This window comes from Macrobrachium nipponense, chromosome 21 (assembly GCF_015104395.2).
Source record: "Macrobrachium nipponense isolate FS-2020 chromosome 21, ASM1510439v2, whole genome shotgun sequence".
NCBI classification, from domain to species: Eukaryota; Metazoa; Arthropoda; class Malacostraca; order Decapoda; family Palaemonidae; genus Macrobrachium; species Macrobrachium nipponense.
In genome coordinates this window covers 43,119,455-43,142,756 of record NC_087212.1, presented here as the reverse complement: position 1 = coordinate 43,142,756, position 23,302 = coordinate 43,119,455, and the positions used below count along the sequence as shown (strand labels likewise).

The 23,302-nt window shown below is 36.2% G+C and overlaps 2 protein-coding genes across 4 annotated transcripts in view; both read left to right on the top strand.

Moving 5' to 3' along the window:
- LOC135197968 (uncharacterized) overlaps window positions 1-9,157 on the top strand; it is a 32,347-nt gene extending 23,190 nt beyond the window's left edge. For both annotated transcript variants that reach the window (XM_064225273.1, XM_064225274.1), the window contains one exon: window positions 1,177-9,157. In XM_064225273.1, the coding sequence (XP_064081343.1) occupies window positions 1,177-1,373 (197 nt within the window). In that variant the 3' untranslated portion in view covers window positions 1,374-9,157. The remainder of the gene's footprint in view (window positions 1-1,176) is intronic.
- A 6,006-nt stretch (window positions 9,158-15,163) lies between these two features.
- Window positions 15,164-23,302, top strand: part of LOC135197967 (intraflagellar transport protein 74 homolog) — a 128,884-nt gene continuing 120,745 nt past the window's right edge. For both annotated transcript variants that reach the window (XM_064225272.1, XM_064225271.1), the window contains exon 1: window positions 15,164-15,237. In XM_064225272.1, coding sequence (XP_064081342.1) covers window positions 15,190-15,237 — 48 coding nt within the window. In that variant the 5' untranslated portion in view covers window positions 15,164-15,189. The remainder of the gene's footprint in view (window positions 15,238-23,302) is intronic.

Here is a 23,302-nt window from a genome sequence, read left to right as displayed (position 1 = left end):
CACCTGCAATGCAATGGGACATTCTTTGTTTGATTGTGACATGTCATATCAGATTTTGTTAAAATTAAACTACTACTTAACTTATTGGCTTAATTGTTTTTAGGTTTCCTTAGGGGAGAATTTTGAGTGTTAGCTCATTCATGATATGAAAATTTTAAGTAAATCCCCTTGACTACAAGGTCAGCTTGGATATGTTGTGATGTGGTTTTAAGGCATCGACATGAACCCCTTTGCTATTTGCCAGCACACTGGCCATTGACTGAATTAGGTGAAGGTTTGTGGTAAATGTTACTTGATATTGCACAATTTGAATGTGATGAAATTAGTGAAACAGCATTAGTTATTGAGTAGAAAAAGATGATAGGTCTTCATTTGTGAATCCTACAGACTAGAGGGAGGGAGCAACCCACTGGTAGGGGAAAGGTCTCTTTGCTTTTATTACAATTTTAAGAGAATTTGGCAGGGAGTGGTTTAACTGAAAACTCAACTCTTGACAGTCGTTAATAGTACTATAAGTTATTTATGGTCATTGCTAGCAAATAAGATTTTCTTGTCAACAGTGGTTTGAACAGTGAGGTGTGTGTGTGTGCGCAGAACTTGGCAGAATCATAGGTTTTTTTTTTTTTTTTAATCCCATGAAGGCTTCAGGAGAATAAAATACCCAGTCTACCAGTTTCCTCCCATTTAATGGCAGTATTTTATAGTTCCCTATCATGGTTTCTACCAGCAAATGCCTTCTAAAAGTATTTTCAAGTGAAACATCATCTGAATCTGAGTAGTATAGTAGTTGTGTTGCTAACAAAGGAATTATTGATAAATGTTTGCTTATTTTATGCTGAGTATATATACTGTTCCACTGTTTATCAGTAAATCTCAGGTGGAGCAGGATTTGTAAAAAAGAAATGACAGTACTACTCCATTTAAAATTTGTAGGGAATTACTAAGCTCTATTGTGAGACTTACCATTTTTTAGAATTTCAGCACCTTTAATGTCATGTTTTCTATTTTGTGTATTCTGCAGTTGGAGTCAAGGTTTATGAATCAGAGTTATTTGGGAGTTGCAGTAATTTGTAAAGTTTGTAGTACTAATCTTTCTGCTGATAGTTGACATTCATTATTATGCATGAATCCTTTACCAGAACAAAAGGTTTTATGCAGCTACTCTATTTTTCCCAGATGCATCAGGGGAATTAGTAGGCTTGCTACAAGAACGTCAAGGATTGCAAGAAGAAATAGATATTCGCTCTATCACAATTGAACAGCTGCTCAAGTTTGCTGAGAAGAGACAGCTTCAGCTTGGTGAGCCATTGGCTATACAAATGAGCATAGTCAGGAACCAGCACGAATCGGGTGTGGAAAGTGGATTAGGGTAAAACTGGTCAATTTTAGGGGATGTAAACAGATTTTAATTGAAACGTTTATAAAGATTTATTAGGATTTGCAGTTTCTACAGAGGTGTTTCATATTTAGGTACACGTTAATGTGAAGTGTCTTACAAGTTGCTGCTGTTCAGTAAACTTATTGAACATGAAATTGCATATCATAAATATTTTACACAGTTACACACAGTCAAGAGTGCCTGTATTGAAATTATTTGGTTTTGATGATGGGGATTTTTCAAGGTGAAGGTAATGTATTTGGTTGTGACTTGATTTGCTGTGCTATGCATAACAGTTTAACCCATGGATGGGCTCTCTATAAAGCTGGTAAAGTAATTCAGGTTTAGATAGTTGCCACAAAGTCTCCTCAGAATCAGAGGAGTGCTTGTAGTACTACTGATATTGAATTTTTAAAAGACTTACGACAATAACCAGAAAGCATTTTATTCAACTTTAATTGTTTTGGATATTTAAAAATTCTTCGCATACATTTATGCTGCCATGACTCAAATATTATTGGATGAAGTGAAGGCAAACAAAGTGTTGCATTGCTACAAGTCTTTGTTTATTCATTATTATGTTTCCATACCTTAATACTTCAGTGAAAGGGGCGTGTAGAGATATTTGTATCAGTATTCTATTTAAGACATGGAAAGTTGATATTTATTAAGTAATAATACTGAAATAGTTATTCTTATTTCATTGCTTGGAGTAGCATTTTTAAGTTTTATATAATCCTAATGTAGATATTATAGTTGAGAAGTGATTGTAATTTTTGTTTGCTCATAAATCAAGATTGGTGGTGATTTCCAGTCAGGAAGAGTGGGTTCTTATTGATGTTTAGTTTTTATTGTTAGTCTGGGTTTCTTGATATGATATGTACACTTGCCTTACTGTAGTATCCTGAAAGGATGTGCACTGATTATTGCCTTAGGCACTCACCATTTTTGCGCAGCCTTATAAATAGGCTTTTGTTATCTCCATGGGAGCTTTTCTAGTGCTTATGGATGTGCATTAACTAAACAATAAGAGTATATGCCCTTAAGCATAAGCATGTTTATTATAGTGCTTAAATCAATTGTATTGTGAGGAAATACTGCATTTAATAACGCTGTTGATCCACTCGTGTCGTAATGAAAGGCAGTGAAAATCCAAGTGCTGCTTGATAGTGATAGAGTGAGCTTTTTACAGGTGAAACACAGTTGTAACACTTGGAGACGCTTCCTTCATATTCTAAATGTTGGTTTCCCTTGCTTTTTTTTCTTTCAACAGTGTAGTATTCAGTTAGTCAGGCTGGTCTATTCAGGTCATGCTACAACATACTGTGCAGCAATTTGATGAGTGAGTGTTCATGATTACACAGGATTGTCCATTCTTTAATGACATCCAGCTCTCTACATTTTCATGAGGGATTTTACTGTCCTTGGTTATTTTTAAATTTTCAGGCTTGAGTACTTTGTTAATCTCCACACACTGAAGGATAGACCTGAATAATATCTAGCATTCTGAATAACAAAAGCAGAATTGATATCGATGACCACTTTTCTGGGGATTGAGAAGTTTATCTGTTTGCTTGATGATTGCCAACCTTTTAAACTATTCTTAGTTTGAGTTTTATCTTTTTATTTTGATTGATTGGTAGTTTACTTTATATTCTCATACCTTGGCAAGTGACATATCGTATTCATGTGCCCTCCTTTCCATAAATGTAAGGTAATATTTCTATTCCTTGTCATTGGTAATGAATGTAGTTATTCTGATTTTTGGTATTTTGTGAAGTGAGTGAGTTGTTCATGGTACAGATTTATGCCCTCCAGTAGGTAAATATTGTGCAGTTGTTTCTAGTCCACTTAGTGATTTCCGCCTAACTGGAAGCACTGTACTGTAGTACCTTTTATGAGTTTACATTGCACATGTAGCCTCATGTATATTAATTTTTTAGTATAGAGTTGAATTACACAAGTTACATTTGGAATAAAATTTCAGTGAAGACGGGTACAAATCCCGTGTATTTGAAATGATTGGCTGCCAAAGTATGACATTTTTAATGTAAATGGACCATCTGAATTATAGATTCCAGTTTTGTAATTCAATTCAACCTTATCAGTATTTTTTATACTCTTTGTAGTCAGTAAATGTACAAAGGAGTAATACATTTTACCCAGTGTTACCAAACTTTTCTTTCACATGTTAGTGATTTAAGTGGTTATTTTATCTACCTTAGCATGTTTTGCCTTAAACTAGCTATTTTTCATAATATGTATTAAGAAGTATTCTTGTCCTGGTAGCAGCTAGTAATTATACTGTATACAATAAAAATGAGTTTGCATCATGCTTTATCTTCCATGTACTTGTCCAATTTTCTTCCTGTGTTCTGTAATATTGATATTTTTTTATTCTGTAACGTGTTTCATAGTTATACCTTGTATGCTTTTAATCATTGTTTGGTAAGCTACCCATTCTTTATAGATTTATTAAAAGATTTTTTTTAAATAAGTTCCAACTTATATTCCCCACATATATTCCAACTTAATTTTCTCTCATGTTTGATATTTTCACTAGTATTATGAAAATTGAAATTGTTAAATGAAAGTTATTTCTCTCTTAATAATTCATGTTTTTTTAGGATTTATTTTCAATTGTAGATACTATTCCAATATGAAGTTAATTTTTCTTTCTTTTAGAAAACATGACCCATTTTTATTATATTTGAGTTATTCTCATCCTTTATTTGCAGAGCTTTTAAATTTCAGTTTTCTTTTTTTATATATATATTTTTTTTATGCACAAAGTCTGTCACATTCCTTGGGTAAGCAATTGAGTCAGTAATGCCTTCTGAGGGTCGTTGAAGCCAGTATATCAGTTTTGAGCACAGTCAGTCAGAAAAAATTTAATATAAATCGCAAGGCTTTTGGAACCTATGAGAAGTGTTATGAGACCCCACAAGCTTTTTATGCAAGTCATACCGTAATCTGCAGAGAAAGAATAACTTAGGGCTGAGTAGGATTGAAGGTACCTTATAGGACCAGTAATACACTGTTTTTGGATTCAGAATAAGCCTCTAATCTGGACCTCGAAATGATTACCCTTTGGAAATTTAGGGAAGCAGTGGGCCAGATAATAGTTTCAGAACTCGTATTTTTCTCTGAAGTGATGGATGTGACCAAAACATTTAAGATGGAATACACATTTCCAACTTTAAGTACTTATTGCATTTAGCAGAACGAAACTGTTCTTACGAGTAATTTTAGTCAAAAATTTTGACCAAGAAATAAAGCAAAATAAATCTTTTTCTAGTATTTTCTGAACTTATCCTGCCTGTTCCCAGTGTTTCTTTGTGGTAGTTGATAATCCTTGAAATGTAGAGTTTGGTGACCATTGCTTGCCTTTTACTGTTAAGCATTACAACTCTTACAAAATGCAGAAATTAACTTCCCTTCAGGTCAAGCTAAACTGCTTCCTTCCTTCCCTCATTTTTCTTGTCTGTTATGCCCAGCTAAATTTGATAAAAAGAATAGAACAATGAATATCTCTGCATATTATTATTGTAGATAAGGAAACAAATGTACTTGGTTGTTTATTGCAATCAAGTTATTTGGAGTTATTTTAATAAAAGTAGAAAAATATAAAATAATCACTAACATCCTTGACTTTGTGACAGTAATCATGAGATATGTTCAATAATCATGAGATATATTCAAAGCATACGTCTTGTGCTGTTACCAACAAAGAACTATTATTGATTGATGACTTTTACTATTTTCTTCTTGTACTCTTTCCTTTTCTATGTCTGCCTATACAAAAGCTAATGATATTAACTATGATCCCATAATACGAAAATTGATAGACTGATAGATTTTATTTTCTATTCAGTGAAAAATGTATACTACTGAATTGTAATCACAGAAGTTGTAGTATAAACTACAGTAATTAATATTTTACACCTTGAATTATGGTTGTCAAGCACATATTTGTAGTCACCATGCTACTCTGTTGTAAGCCAAGATACTTGATAACATACCATCTCTTGGTTGTTGAGCGTCGTGTGGCATCATACTTTGGTAGTTACTGAAAGTGCACATTAGCTCTTAAAAAACTGTTGAAGAGCATAATTTTTCATACTAATGTTAATTGTGAAATCAGAGCTTAGTACAAACATGTAAATCAAATGCTAACTGTTTTCTTGTATGAAAAAGTCACTTGTGTTGTTTACAGTAGTTTCAAGTGTGTTCACTTTGCATTATGTTGATCATCAGGGTACATGTTGTATTTCATAGTTGCCATAAGGCCAGTGTATATTGCATGTAACAGTGAATGATTAATATCAGTACAGTAATAGATGCTATTAATAACAACACACAAATCTGCTAGGATCAATATTTTTACTGTGAAATTGTAATTCTTATAATTGTATAGCAAGGAAACCAGTTTAAAGAAAATGTCTTTCATTACTTTTCGTAAAGTTTATTTCATATGCTTTGACATGCTAATGAAAAATCCATAATAAAGTTTATATTTATAAAGGAAGAGTTGATTTGTGTAACTAGAAATCATGAGCCTTTATTTTCATTTTAAGAAACTGCTTATTATGCTGGCTATAGTGATTTAACAATTATTTATTCAGCAAAGTGACTCATTCTGCTTTTATTTCAGTCAAGAATGTATTTTTATGGCACACTTGTGGATGCAATGCTTCCAACTGTATATTTTACTCTCTCTGAAGTATTTTCAAAGATGACTGTAGTCATTTAACTTTTACAGGTTTCTTGGTTACTTTCATGTTTCCTTCATTCAAAACAAAATTCTGTGACTCCTCCAGCTCTGTTGTGTCCCAGTTTTCATCCAAGGCTTCCTCTCCCTTGTGCTTAACATTTTAGTTCATCTCTTAATCTCAGTGTATCCCTCAGCTAAGGTTGAGGTGTGTCATTCACCCATGTTTTTTATGGCATTATTTTTATCTTGATCTAAACTTCTCATCCATCTAAAGTTTATAACTTCCTTACATTATTCTTTTGGGCTGAATTAGTAGGATTATGGTGATGTTTTATCATGATTAGTGATAGCTGTCTACCATGATTGACATAATGCATACTCGAGTGTTATTTCCTATTTTTTCATCCCTGAACCACCGATCTGTTGTACTGTATTTGTTTGATATTGTAAGGAAGAGTTTTGATGTTAATAACCCTCGGATATGAAATTTTAATATTGCACAATTAAAATGTGGTTTCAAAGATTAGCCGATATTGAAATTGGAGAGGCATTACGTGAGTGAAGTTTTGTCTTGGTATTGTTAAGGATAATTTACTTTATAGTTTTCTGATATTATGTGATGCCGTTCAGTTTCAGATACGTACTATTATGTGATGCTGTTCCGGTGGTTAATTGTTTTAATTGTGTAGTGATTTATTGTGATAGTATGTGTACTGTAGTTTAAAAATACATGGTTATGGAAACTCATGTATGATAAAAAAAAATTTAATCAGTATTTATATGGTTGTATTTTACGGAATAGTCTGATTCTTCGTTTTTAACTTTACTATATTTTATTAAGTGATCTTATTGAAATATAAAAGACCAGGTAGTTTAGGCATGTTTCATTCAAGTGCACTGATACTGAAGTTGTATGCGATATATTTTTTTGGCAATATGGACAGCGATTTTTCCTACCTATGGATAGGTCATATTTCACTTTGGTTTCCCGAGTGTTCCTTCATTCCTCAAGCTTCAGTGTGTGCATTTGTGCTCATTATACTGTATTGGCACATTACCATTGTTGATAGGTTTGTTATTTTTATTTATGTCAAAATTGCAGTAGATTATTGAAATAACACATCTCATAAGTAATAGATTTGAATTTTAGCTGTTCTTTGGTGAAATGCTCAAGAGTTAATGCAAAACAGTTCATTTTTATTATAGTTTTTCTTTGATTTGACAACTTAAAAAATGGTGCTCTTAAATTATATTTAAAAGCTGATGGCAATAACTATCATTTAGTTGATTCTGGAAGAAAGAGGTGGTATTTTCTCAGAATTAACAAAAAAGTAAGCATTACATCAGCTACTTCATTGCTCTCTAAATTATTCTTTCTTCAGAAGTTTGTTGTTTTCAGTAGAAATGATGCTTGGGGAATCTGCATATTCAGTTCAGACTTTTTTTGTATTTTTTTAATATCGATTGAATTAAAAGAATTTTTTCATCTCCATTTAAGTCTTCATATTTACACTTTTTTTCTAATTATCAGCCTAATGTTACAGTATCTTGTTATGAATTTAGGCACTATTTATTCTTTGATGAATATCTTGTAAATTTTTATTTTAATATCTTTTATTTTTATTATTATTATTATTATCATCATTATCCTAGAAACAAATCAACAGTTATGTATGGGTACATATGTATAAAAATAAATATGTACAGAAAGCTTTCGGGAATCTGTTGAAACAGATTCCCGAAAGCTCTCTGTTCGAGGTTTATTTTTTAAATGCGTAAATATGTGCCTATACTACATTACTCAGGATTTGTTTGTCCATTTCAGGGCTGATGCTACCATGAATATTTTTTCATTTATTCATTATTATTATTTATTTATTTTTTTTTTTTTGCTCTATCACAGTCCTCCAATTCGACTGGGTGGTATTTATAATGTGGGGTTCCGGGTTGCATCGTGCCTCCTTAGGAGTCCATCACTTTTCTTACTGTGTGTGCCGTTTCTAGGATCACACTCTTCTGCATGAGTCCTGGAGCTACTTCAGCCTCTAGTTTTTCTAGATTCCTTTTCAGGGATCTTGGGATCGTGCCTAGTGCTCCTATGATTATGGGTACGATTTCCACTGGCATATCCCATATCCTTCTTATTTCTATTTTCAGATCTTGATACTCTATTATTATTATTATTTTTATTATTATTATTATTATTATTACACTTGCTAATTGTAAAAATTATTCCTGTAGTTATTGGGGTATCACTTGATCAGCAGTAAGTACCTACCTTTTCTTCATGTTTGTTAACTACATACTTGTACTATAATCTGTATTTTGGGTTCATTGTTTTGTTTCTTGGGCATTAAGCCAAAAAGATGAAAGTTATGAAATGGCTAATTAGTTTTAAAGGTAGAAATGGGTTGTAAAATAAGCTCAGTGAGGAGTATAGATTGTACTAGTGCTATTGGTTGTTGGTAATGGTTATTGTTTGTATTGAACAGGATTATGGAGAAGTATAAAAAGAGACCTTTGATGTGATTGATGTTATTACTATTAGTTCACAATAAACTGATTTTATTTTTATTGAATTTTGTGAAGTGCAAGTATCATTCAGTTTGGTAGAATCATCTTTTTTTAAAGATGTAGACTAGAAGATTTTGTTTGAACATTCTGAATTTTATCACTATTTGAGTTGGATAAAATTGCAGTTGTAATGAATTCAGTGTCATTAAGTGATGTTACTCAAGTTCTCAATGAATTATGACTGTTCCTGCTATTATGTATTACATTAAGCCCCTTTCCTTGCAAACGCTAGGAGACGCTACATGATTAGTCTGAAGATTGATGATGCATTGAAATGTTCTTGCCTTACGCAGAGATGAGTGGATTTCATAGCCTGCTGTAGTATTAAGAACATTCAGTTGCCATTGTTCAGTGGTGATCACTTGGTGTGAGTATGTATCTGAGCCTTAAATTGTCAATACTTTGCGCAGAGAATGGAATTTTTTGCAGTTGTGAACATAGAAAGCATTCTGTTGAAGATCCAACTTATATTAGTAAATGTTTTTACAGTTTGTGCTGTATGATTTACCTACTTTAGGTAGTAGAAAGGAAATGAATTGCAAATAAAGCAGGCAGCTGTAACTATCCTGACTAGATCAAATATACCAATTCCATAGTATTTTACTGAAACTCATAATTATTAATGATGGCAGACTATGAAGATACTATAAATTTGACAATAAAACAGCGACGGCAAGACAAACTACCGCAAACATTTTAGACCTTAGTGCATCTGCTGAATTAAGGTTCTACTGTTACTTAATTACATTTATTTTCAAAATCTCTTATTTCACGGTCTTTATTGCCATTTGACTTAGTGTCCCAGTGCTTGACGTGACAGCCTAAATTTTATAAAATCAATAGTCAATCAAAAGCGCCTCAGTGGCGTGGACGGTATGGTGTTGGCATACCACCTTGGTGGCCGCAAGCCGGATTCTCGGGCATTCCATTGAGGTGTGAGAGATGTGTATTTCTTGAGATAGAAGTTCACTCTCAAGGTGGCTTGGAAGTCACGTGGAACTGTTGGTCCCATTGCTGAATAACCACTGGTTCCATGCAACGTAAAAAAATAAAAAAAAAAACTATAGTCAATCAAACAATCGTAGAGGAAATATGTACATGGCAAAAGAAAATAGATTAAGAACAATAGTGAAAGTGGTCCACTTGTGAGACTTAACACATCATCGGTAATTGAAGAAAGAATTTAAGAATTAGAAGACAAAACAGTTCAATGTCAAATATCACTGCAAATTAAAATTAAAGGTAAAATTATTCAACCATTAATGCTTGCATGAAAGTTTGATAGATGGCATAAGATTTTGTGAAACAACAGAAAATAGTTGGTTTAATGCCCATAAGGATAAACTTTTGCATCCATCAACCCCATAGGGTGATAGGTGCTGTCAGGACACCAAATGTGGGCATTACTGTACTGTAGGTGCTTAACAGTGTCCATTCGGCCCCCAGTTGTGACCTATTGCATTAATTTTCCTGTACCTTTATCTTAAGGCCTGGCCACATAAGCGGGCCTGATCGGTGTGCTCCGGGTTTGACCTTTGACGGGCAAATTTTGGCGGGCTTACCCGTGAATGTTGTCCACACGGGTGAGGCGATGGAGGGGTGGGCGTGCCCGACGATGCCAGTAGTGTGTTCAATGCGGTACGATAAACATGGTGCCTACCGCAAAGATGATGACAGTGTTTTGCATGATAATTGGTGTGTGTGTGATGAAAAAGAAGAGAATGTGGTGCAAAGAATGGCTCGGTAAAAGAAATGTAAATGGTTAACATACGTCTGCCAGGTTCAAAGCTCAAGCCATCGGGCACCACCATGGTGATTTTGATACAAGTCCCATCGGGCAATTTGACAGTTTGCCCGTTAGAGGGGAGGTCCGCCGATCAGGCCCGGTCGTGTGGACAGGCCTTTACATTTTACTTCCCGCCCCTCCTAACAATGGTTTCGTAGTGCAACTGCGAGGTTTCCCCCCCCCTTGTTACAGCTTGAGTTTCCCTCTCAGCGCTGAATGACCTCAGGTGCAAGCAGGGCCGTTTTTAGCTATAGGCAGACTAGGCAATTGCCTGGAGCCCCAAGCCACCGAGGGCTTCCGGGGTAGCTTGGAAAAATTAAAATTAACCAAGCCACCCTGGGGGCCCCCCGATAAAAAGTTGAAATTTCCCTTTGAAAATGTTTAATTTTCAATTTTGAAAATTTAAAGATTTTGCCATGTGCGCCTTATATTATGTTTATACCTATGACAATTTTCATTTATTAGCATTTGTGATGGATCCTCTGACCAAGGTTGAAGTCCAAAGTTTGGCAGAAAAGGTGGGGTCCTACCGATTTATCTATCATTAAATTTTGCACAGTCTATGGTATGCCATTCTACAACATGTAAACCATATCGGCACGCTCCTGTAGTCTCCCAAAATGCAGCTTGATGTGGCAGGTGACCTTCTCACTGAAGCAAAAACATCTCTGACTAAACTGCCTCCGCTAAAGACACGGAGGAAATGATTATAGTCTGTACTCAATGAGAAAAGATTAAGAAACACACACAAAAGAGCACTTTCTTATGAGCACATTGCAGATGCCATGAAGAGGCTAGAAGCAACATTCTTTATTAACGTTGATGTTGACACAGCCATTGGATCCTTAACTGATAGGTTTGAAAGACTGGGCGAAGAGAAGAACAGATTTGGACTGCTGCTCAATTTCTAAAAACTGGATGATCAGGCATTGAGCAACCAGTGTGACATTAAGCACTGGAAATGAAAGTGACATTGATGGAAAGGAACTGGCTGTGGAAATCAAAAACTTGCCAAGCTTACCTTAAGATGATGACTGCTACCTATTGAGCTCCTCACCTTTATACACAAAATACGGATTGGAGGAACTGTATCACAATCTGTGGGTTGCCCCGAGTATCGTCTGAACTCTGCCCGTGACTGTGGCCTCCTCAGCAGAGAGGAGCTTCTCAAAGCTGAAGCTCATCAAAACCTGCTTCAATCTAAGGTCTTCCATGGGACAGGATTGACTAGCTGGTCTTGCAATAAGCAGCATCAACCATGAGGTGGACAAGCAGGTGTCATATGAGGACATCATTGATGACTTAGCGAGTAAAAAAGGTAGGAAGCAGACATTTAGAGGACAATACATTGTTACTGTGAATAATGTGAATTATTAGTTGTTTTTCTGGCGAGTGTGTGACTGTGATGTTAATTAAGCATTATTTTCAGTGTTAGTTTTTTTTTTTTCTTTGCACTTTGAAATAGATGTGAAATATATAAATGTGAAGTGTAATAGTGTCTTGCATCTTAGTAGACCATCTAAAGGGCTAGGAATCTCATATTCACGGTTTGACAAACCCCTCGGTGATAAATGAAGTACCTACCTCCCTATCTAGGGCCCCACAAACAGCATATTGCCTAGGGCCCCCACTAAGCTAGAAAGCGCCTCAGTGGCGTGGTTGGTTTGGTGTTTGCTTCTCACCTCGGTGGTCGCGGGTTCAATTCTCGGCCATTCCATTGAGGAGTGAGAGATGTGTATTTCTGGTGATAGAAGTTCACTCTCGACGTGGTTCGGAAGTCACGTGAAGCCCATGGTCCCGTTGCTGAAAAACCACTGGTTCCATGCAACGTAAAAACACCATAAAAGCAAACCACAAAGCTAGACACGGCCCTGGGTGCAGTGCTTGGCATTTGTCCTAAATTTGTTCCCTTCCAAGTTCCATTCCATTCTATCATCAAACAGAAAATCACATAGGCTACTCCGTAGAAATTTTTTGAAAATAAACCAAAGAAAAATTGGAACCAAACGAAGCTCAAGGTATAATTGATCAGTATAAAAGCCATAAAAATTACATTCTTATTGCAATGAACCGAGAAATGACATTTCACTGTTACTGGTTCATAAAAGAAAAAAGCTGGAAACACTCGCGTGATACACTCGGTAAATTCCAAATTACTTTACACCACAGAATACAGGGATACACGTGTGATCTGCGAATTACAAGGCTGGCCTGGGACCACATCAGATTACGGTATATGGCTTAGCTTTTAAGTTGATGAAACCTTTTTAAATATCTTAAAAGTTGCTTGCGTAAAAATGTAATTCACTTTGGAACATGGGCAATTATTTTTCATCAAGCAATGACAGTTAAACTTTTTTTCACTTCTTTAACAATGTTGGACGGAAACTTCAAACTATGTTAATTTTATTCACTAAAAGATTGTAGTTAAGAAGTAACGTTTTCAGATGAAGTGTAATAATTAAAGGACACATAATTGTAATACAAATATATATTCATATACGTAAATTAATGTATCTGTTGTCTATTTACAAAGGTTTACAAAAACAGCGAGAACGTGTATTGAGAATTAAGATAAGGCAAGCAAGCATGTCTATATAAATTCTGTTCAAGAACAATGTTATAAATGTTTCAACCGTTACTCATGTGAATACGAGCGCTTAAGTAAACGCCACATAGTTTCATCTTCTGAACGGTCTGTTATTCTAGTTTACGTCGTACATTATTAATCTGTCATGTGCATATGACGTATTTAAATTAAAATTTAAAAAAATAACACCAAAACGTATTTTTATACACTTTTATTCTGATTGTATAGAATATCGTTACCATAGCAACGGAACGCCAATTCGTAAACAAATTCCTTTGAGATCGTCAACACCGTTTCTTGTCATTTCCACAAGTCTTGTCATTCGATAAGGTAAATCTTACTTTTTAAACTGCCCCCTGACCGTGACGTTACATCTTGTGTAGCAGAAAGACGTGTGTGCCTGTGCAACTATATTTGCAGTAGGTTAAAATGTTGATAAACGATAATTTTTCAGTTACCCTAGGCTAGATAGATTAGCTAGGTAATCAGTAGCATCGTAAACCTTGCTGACCTTCAGCTGAGCAGCCTCCCAACATACTTGGGGCAAAGGCTAGCCTAGGCTGGATCGTTGACGTATATCTAAAAGCAGGTGTCAGCAATGGTAAAATTGAAAGCCATTTTGAAAGTACAGAGTAGGTAGGCTATTAGGGTAAACAACCAACTAGACTGGCCAACTCACTGACTACCTCTTTATTGGCCACCCTCCGAAAAAGTACTTTAACACGTCCTTACACCGGAGATGGTCATCAGTCATGAGTTGGTGGTGATAGCAGGAGCTCAAGACATCTAGCCTACTCTCCTTTTGAAGTACCTAGTACTAAGTAGCTATTTTCTCCAAGTTGGAAATTAAGGCCATATTTTAAGATTTAAACAGAGAGTAATGAAAAGTGTGGCCAACGCTGTGCACACTACCCCCATGACGCTTTCGAATTTTTACTTAAAATTAAAAATGTTTAGAAGATTGACGCCATCTCGATGTTTGCAGAGTCGCTTGTGTCAACAAACTTTCCATTGCCTGTGCTAAATCTGCACACCACTTGTACCCATAGACACTGGGGCACTTTCATCACAATAATCGTAACACGACTTCCAACCATTACTCATCCAAGGGAACTATAGCATTCTTTGCGCTCTTCAATTGTTTATCAGTGTTGTCAATTAGCTATGTGTTTACCCTCCAAACTGGGTATAAGACTTACACAAAACCAGGGAAATAAGTGAAATTAGCGTATCTATTTGTAGTATATATACATATTACAGTAATTTTATCATTACTGCATTACTATGACAACTAGAATTCATGGAAACAGTTTGTAAATGCATCAGCGTATGTGTGAAGCTCCACTAGATTGGCAACGATGAGTAATTTTTTCGCCGCGTCGTCTGCTCGTAAGCACATCAGAAATATTTATTTTTCGGGGTTAATTTGGTTGCAAAAAAGGGATAATAGACACGAATTACTAAATAAACATTTTGAAGTAACAAAGTACAGTTAAACTAAATAATGAGTAAAGTAAACAATTAAGGGCATAAATCTTTGCACCTCATACACCGCATACTCGTGTGCTGCCTGTAACTGTGTTTGTGGAGTGAGCACTTAGGAACCAGGAACAGCAACGTAGTTCAAGTGCAGTTTGGAGTGAATTAAGACCAAAACGTGTATAGTAACAATCAAATAAGCACTGTGGAGCTTCATTTTTGATGGCAGTAAGGATGAAACCACCGATTACAAGGTAAAAATGAATTTCAGTTTAAACCATGACCCTTGGATAAAAAGTTTCATACTTTCACTAATATAGGCAATAAAATATTGTTTTATTGTGCTGATTACAACTGCAATCTTGTGTAAGATCAATAAATGTTACATATATACGCTAACATTGTTCAAATGAGTGCTGGGAAGGCTGGGAAAGATGGTGGATTGTCTGTGGTTAGAACGGCTAGTCACGCGACTGCCGCCATATTGGATTTCAAAACTGCCTTGAAAACATATTTTACGAAGAGCTCGCATGTTTATTTTAGTTCGTATGGCGCTTTCATATATCACATTATGTTGACGAAATTTCAATCTTTTGAATGGTATGCTTAAAGATGTAATTGTATTCTTGTTTCACCAATTAAATATCAAGTGAATAAGGCCGAGCCACATGATGACGATGGATCGTCTACGGTTGTTTACCCTATATGAGGAAGAGGTGAGTGCATAGGCTACTAAGGTTGTTTCAAAGTTAGATACTAGGCTAACGAGGTACTAGTATTGGCTCTCATCCATAAACATTGTAGTTGTAGTGAGGAACTTAGAAGTATTAATAAATAATAAATTGTCAATGATAAAGCCATATACTTACTGCATAGTGCAAAAACCTGTAGCTAACTAATATCATACCTTTTAGAAACATTTCATTTAGCTATTAGAAAATATTTAAACAAAGATACTCTGAAAACAGCAATTTTTAACCAAATACTTTCGAGGGTTGACTATTGTAACGTTAATTACTATGATCTCCCTAACTACCTACTGAGTAAATTGCAAGGAGTAGAAAATAGAGCCACCAAACTAATACCTAAAAGGATTATGTTACTGTGACAGAATAACCCTAGCACAAATTGAGCTACAGCCTTTAAGGCACTAAAATATAGTGAACCAACATATCTGAGAAACTTCTTAAGCTTCTTTAGACCTGAAATGAATATTGTGATCAGAAATGCAAGTGAAGCATATAGGTTATTTGAACTTAGAACAAATTGTAAGTCAGGTGGGAGAGAGTATTTGAGCATTGTGCACCAAGACTATACAACAAAATACTGCCAGTAATGAAGATCATACAAGAAGAAAGCAAATTTAAAAAAGAACTAAACTCTCCTATTCTGCAGGAGCTGTGATACTGATGAGAAAACACTAAAAGACAATTATTGTAAAATATAAGAAGCAACTTATTTTGAAAACATACAAGGGCCCACAAGAGCGGGAATCATCATTGTGGAGGGCTATACATAAAACCATACAAGTATACCAGTAAAGTAAAGTAATGTCATGACGCATTGAAAATCATGGGTATTTTACAGAATGACAGGATGATCATGCTCTAACACTGCCTCTGAATAGAAGCTTTGTCCATTGTTTCCAATGATTAGTGTTATCTGGGGGTGTCTAGGGGTACAAAGTACTTCTTGTCAAGTCATGGCAGGGCACAGTAAGTGAGGTAGGAAGGTAAGGTCTGGTTTGATCAGGACATGGCTTTCTAGGAAAGGTTAGGTTTGTTTTCATCGGCGGAGTCTGTTCCCGTCATTCTACACTTGCCCACACATCTTAAGTCAGAGCATTAAGCTTGTCCCATATGGAAGGAATACACTACAAGATATAGTTTTGAAACCAAAATTGCTTGGGGGAGGTAGTCTCAATCATGCATTTCTTTTAGCCTATATTAATTGCATAGGCTATAATTGCTGAAAATTGATAGGGTGCACTTTACCCTTGACAGAGATGTAGTATTGTAACTTATGTGGTGTATAGAGAGACAGTTTCACTATCTCTTAGGCTACTCTTACAAGTACCATATAATTATAAACAAACTGTAATCTGTTATCAGACAGATTGTACATTGCCAACTACCTGTTGAAGTTTAACACATTACTCTAAGCCTAGATTTATATTACCATTGTGTATGTAACATATTTTTACATTTCATTTTAATTATTATTCTCTTTTGTTGTGTAATTTTCTTTTGTTGAGGTGAATTTGTTTTGTTTTAATTATGTTTACAAATACATAGGTACAATTTTTTAATATCTCTCTCTCTCTCTCTCTCTCTCTCTCTCTCTCTCTCTCTCTCTCTCTCTCTCTCTCTCTCTCTCTCTCTCTCTCTCTCTCTCTCTCTCTCTCTTCTATACTCCAATGTAGGTCTTTCTCCCTGCAAGATCTTTGTGTTGGTGAGTAACTCCTGGAAATTAATGTGAAATGGAATTGCAACCTGCCTCAGAAGGTGAAAGTTTCTTTGTTTAATTTGTCTACTTAATGGCATGGAAACACGGCCTTGAGATACACAAAAATTATTTATGTTGGTAATTAAGCATTTAATAAAGGTGATTTTGAATACATGTATAAATATTTTAGGTGACTGCACATAAGGGGTGATGATGGGAAAATTGCTGTAAATGATGTCATACAGGTACTATTGGAAATCCAAATATCAGGGATTGGTTATTCTCTCTTTTCTTCTTCTTGTTCTTCTTCAAAATTACCTTTTGTACAATATATTACTCATAAAAGGGTTAGCTAGTCATTATTCTGTGCATGCCAGTTGCACAGTAACCATTATTCTTGAGTAGAGTAATTAGATGTGTAATGGAAACTATATAATTTCACGTAGTTCACCTTGCACCTAGAAATTTGGAATGGTTATTGCTGTGTGAAGGGTCTGATAGATAATTGTGATAATTTTGAAATTCAAATGGTGTCATATGACCAATAGTTTTGGAAAAGATAGCCTACAGTATTTTGAAAATAAGTAAAATGATCTTCCTCAGCATTATTATTGAAACAGACCATTTAAAATGGGAGTTACCACTAAAAGAACAGAAATTAGTGATAACAAATGAAGACATTTTGCCCAACTTGTGCTATAATTCTTCATTGAAATTTATGGGTACCGTTACATAATCTGTTATGTTAAGTCATTTGTTTTCACGATTCCTTTACTAAGTCAATGCAGTGAACCCCCGTATTTGCACTCTGGATTCGTAGATTCTTCTGTGGGTGTTATTGCAGGAAATTTGTAGATTCACAGTATTTTTTTAAGAGAAATATCCATAAATTACTGTATTTTTTTTCAATTTCATCATAATATGCAATTTTGTGATAGAACTAATAAAAACAACTCATAAAACTATTTAAAAAACCTGGTATAAACATTTTTAGTGGGTTTTTCTTGAGTTTTAACTAACAAAATAGGCAGTTTTAAGCATTTTTATTATAGGGGTTCCAAGTGTTCGAGGATTCTAGCTACTCAGGGGGGGTTGGGGTTCTGGTACACATCCCCTGCAAATATGGGGGGGTTCTACTGTAAGGTCATAATTTACTTGTGTTTTTTAATTTTGTTGTGAATGATTAGGAATTATGTAACATATATTCTCATATTGTTTAGTACCTAGTACTACTATACATACTGTTTTCTTGGGGTGCATTCTACTGAATAATCATAGGCCTTTCCAGCATCTTTCTGCCTATGTAGGTTTTGGTTCTTAGTTTTTCTGTATGTTTTATTGACTATATTGTCAGGCTTGTCTTTAATTATTTATTCACTTGACTATATAGAGAATAAAATTTTGCAAGGAAGTATACCAAGAATGTAGAGGTTTGACAGATCAAACACTGTGAAGTTCCAGAGTTGTTTGACTCCCGTTTTCTGGAAGTACCTTATGTCTTTAAAAATTGCAACTTTTTCAAGTACTATGTGCATAGTGTTAACTGATCATTAGGAGTGAGTAAGCCAAATGCTGAATAGATTTTATTGTAGCAACTACGTATATAATTGTGGTGAAACTTTCTAGGGTAAATACTTTGTATCATCTGTCAAACTCTGTTTGTCATGTAAAGTTTCACAAGAGAGAATTTATACTTCCTCCTTTCTTAGTTAATTTTCAAGTTGGTAGAGTAATATTCTTTTGTTCTTCTTTTACTTTCATTATACGTATCATCAAAATATATTGTGGTAATTTTCTTGTTTTTAATGAGTTTGCGATTGCTGTTGCTACTAGTCTTACTCAGCAGGACAACATATTCCGGATGAATTTAGTATGCTGAATTTCATATTTGTATGGCACTTATATGTACTGTTATTCATGTCTATTTCTTGTATTTTATTTTTTATAATATTTGAAGATGTTAAGCTTGTGAAGGTGCTGGTAGATTTTTTAAAATTTGGTATTGTGAAATTTGTCAGTTTTGTGTGTTAACTATACTTTAATCAATTGCGAGGCCAATTAATTTGATTCATTTTGTCCAACTAATTCTTTTGGTTTTGCGTCCATCCCTGCTTAAAATTATGGATAGTGGTTTTTATGACCGAAAGCCATCTCAAGAAGCTATTGCTGGACCTTGATGAGATTTTTAAAATGCACATGAATGGCTTTCTCAAGTTGAAAGATCAGCTGTCTTGTTATCTGTAGGTTTTTTAGTATTCTCTATTTTAGAGAGCCTTTGGTTCATAAATTCATCCACCAAAAGCTGGTTAGTGCATCAGAATGACAAGAATGTTAGGTTCAGGGTTCATCAGGAGATACCTTAGCACATTTTTGGGTCAGAAATCATGGAAGGTGAGAAAGTGTTGAATGCTGTAGATGACTATGTGATTGGCACTGTGGTCATTCTGTTGTAACTTGAATCAAGGAAGAACTATATCAGAAAGACTCATTGTGAAACAGCTCTCAGGATTCTCTGTTGGGTCAAAGAATAAGAGATAATGCTGAAACCCAGATTTGTAATGAGAAAAAACTAGCTTTATGGCAGATTCTTCTAGCTAGTATAATCAGAAGTGGCTCTTTTATTTCCAGTATTTGCAAGACATTCTAAAACATGATGGAAATTCGTATAGTAGTCAAATTTACTTTTCTGTGGTAAATGAATGCTATAATGCATCAGATACACAATTTTAAGGTAAATGTATACACTTTCGCAATTTAGAGGCCATTAATCGTCAAGATGGTGTTTTCCAAAGGCTGAAGCCTGATTGATAGCTCTCTTAAGGACTTGACAGAAAGGTTTGCATATCTGCTGCTCATTTTAATTAGCTTAGGCATCTTTGTCAGCTTCTCTTGAATTGGTTCTGCATCATTCAAATATTTAACAGCCCTCTATGTATTTATTCAGTGGTTTCTGCATCTTAGTTTTCTTAGGTAGTCATTAACAGGGCATGCCCATTCAATAAGTGAGCTATGTAAGACCTCTGCAAAGTAAAGTGAGCCAGCTAACTATACTCTTATTGGTGCTGTGGAAGAGTTGCACTTGGTATCTCATATGTAGATTTTTTTTTTTTAACCTTACATAAATAAGGAGTAGTGACTATATATATACATACATAAGTACCTATTAGTATATATAGAAGACTACAGATCAACATTTATACATGAGCTCTCTTGTCAAGAGAGAAAGTTGAAGAGTTATGTCAATGATTGTCATTTGATAATGGTTTCACTTATTACATACCTGTGTTTAGTTGTAGTTGTAGATTCTCTTTATTGCTTGTAAGGCCTGACTGTCCTTCAGTTTCATTGCTATGTAATGATTTTCCTTGTGCTGCTTAGTAAATGTGGTTGAAGGTAAAATGCTGAAAGTAAGTACATAATAGGTTATTGTCCTATTGTCACTTTGGTAGTATGACTTTATTAGCTTGTCATCTTCAAGGAATAAAACTGTACTTTAAGAAAGTCCAGATTCTGGGTATACAGGTAGTCCCCGGTGTTACGACGGGTTTAGCTTACGACGTTCCGAGGTTAAGGCGCTTTTCAATTATATCCATCACAAATTATTTCCAGGGTTACGACGCATGTTCCAGGGTTATGATGCCTACAACGCTCATCTGGCACAAGAAATATGACACCAAAAATGCAAAATAATCAATATTTTAAGTTTTGTTCATGAAACTTACCTGTCAGATATATATATAGCTGTATTTTTCCGAATCCGACAGAAATTTAAACACTTACGACACACGCAGTGGGAGTCAGGTGGTTAGTACCCATTCCCGCCGCTGGGAGGCGGGTATCAGGAATCATTCCCATTTTCTATTCATAATTTTTCTGTCGCCGGTGCTGAAAACACCTGTTTTCAGTACCTCCGTCTTAGGATTTTGGAAACTTCATTGCCGCTAAGTATCCTAATTGTCTTTTGATTTATTCACTTGGATTTGTGGCTAGGCATACGCTATCTTAAATTGATTTGAATTTGATTCATTTTTGCATAAAATATCTGAATCTAGTTAGGCTAGTTTCAGACGGGGTTGTCTGCAAAGATAGGGTGTGGCTACCGAAAGCTTCGGTAGATTCGCACTTGGTATGTACGAGGGGTATGGGTCTTGCTTCTTTGTTGAGATTTGTCATGTAAGGAGTGTGAGACTTTGTCTATTCCGTAAGGAAGACGTATGATTCGTATGTACGCAATTAATCAGTAAACATGTCTAATTCCGTAAGGAAGACGTATGATTCGTATGTACGCAATTAATCAGTAACAAAAGTCAGGGTAGTGAACCTGCTAAAACCTTCCTGTAGACTTTATTTTGCATAACCCTGTAGTATGGCCTACGGGCTATGTATATGTCTACGAGAGGTGCTCGCTCTCCTTCATTGCTGTGAAGTGCTACTTCTGTAATTGTTACTCCTAACCCTGCAGTGTTGCCTTCGGGCCCTAAGCAGTGTCTGTAGAGAAATTGCCCTTTCTCTGATACTCCTTCGATTCGTAACTTAGAATCGAAAGTGCTTGCTTTAGAGAGTAAAAGTGAAGTGCAGAAGTGCAGTGATACCCCTTGTGTAGTGGAGGGTGCGTCAGATCGGCCATCGTTTTCGCCATCTAGGCCGGGACCTCTGCTTGACTCCCAGAACGAGGGAGAGAGCATGTCGAAAGCCGAAGGAGGGTTACGAGGAACCCCCACCGATCTGGCGTGCCTTCGGCAGTTTCTGATGAAAATCCCCAGGCTGCCTAAGTGCGTGCACGTGCACGAATCCTGAAGGATTGCTTCTCGTCCTCCGAAGCGTCCTCCCCACCCGCGCAGGGGTTGGAGCTTTCGGATGGACTCGCGCCCTCTAAATAGAAGCTTTATAGAGAGGACGCTTCACGTCCTCTCTCTTCTCTCTCTCGTTATGCGTTTCAGTGAGAAGTAAGAAGGCGAACGTCGCCTGAACTCGTGTCCGTCTTTCCACCGAGAAATACGTAAAAGAAGTCATAGTAGCAGTAAGCTTTTGAGAGCGGACGCCCAAGCCAGGGGCGCGCGGGTGCACGCCAAGCGCGCGCCAGTGGACGCCGAGCGTGCGTGCCAGTGGACGCCGAGCGTGCGTGCCAGTGGACGCCGAGCGCGCTCTAATGGACGCCGAGCGCGCTCCAGTGGACGCCGAGCGCGCTCCAGTGGACGCCGAGCGTGCACCAGCGCACGCCAGGTGTGTCGCCTGGCTGAACGTTTCTGTTGAACTCTTCAAGCTCTTGTTTCAGATTTGGGCTTAAAGAATTTTTACCTCTACCTTCGATGATACCTTCTACCTCACCTGCAAAGAATGTGAAGTAGGCAGTGCTTCGGAGTAAGCTTAAAGTGAACAGACAACTTCTTCTTCGAAACCCAGCAAGACATCGGGTTTCGTGAATTCAAGAGGTCTCTGTCAATTAATATTGCTTTTCGCATAGGTGGATGGAGTTAAGGAAAGCTCAAGGGAAGTTCTCGTTTGCTCTACCGCAAGCTTTGCCATTCTGGCCAATAAATTTAAGTTGCCACTACCGCAGTCAAGACTTTGCGATAAGGCAGTTACGGGTTATAAAGGCTCGATGTCCTGCACGTCAGGACTCTCGGCAACGTTCAGTAGGATTCTTGCAAAGGCACTCATCAAAAGTACGCTCTTCAGGAAAGCGCAAGACAGGACTGCCTTTGCCATACTGCCAATAAATTTTAAGCTTTAGCAGGCATTAGTTGTGATACGGGAGAGGAAGCTGGTTGGAGAGTTTCTTCCTCTTCACAGGATAATTTTGCCAGCTTTTTAGCCCATCTGAAAGGGCTTTTCAGATGATAGATTTTGTTAGTTCCTAGTCGGGACTACGCTGCCGAATTGAACATCGTCGTTCTACCTGACGTAAGCCCAGTCTCTTAACAGGATTCTTGCCCCTTCCTCGTTTGAGACGGGAATCGGAAAATAAAATGCTCGACTTCCTGGATTACGTTTTGTCATTTCAGTGACTTTCCCCCATTAACAATATACTATCGTTTTGTCAAGTAAGTGGGTATCCCCTCATTGACAAAATATCTCTTTGTCCCGTAAATGGGTTAGTTCTCATTGACAAACATCTCATTAACTTGATATTGCGTAAGCGAATAAGCTCTTATTGACAAGATTCGGAAGAGCTCTCATTCGTCATTCGCAGACTCGTACAAGAAATAGACTTGTAGACTACGTCAATGAACGCTTATGTCCAATGACATAAGAAGCTTGAGCTGATTGCTTCGATTCTCCTAAGTTTTGTTCATGAAACTTGCCTGTCAGATATGTATGTAGCTGTATTTCCGA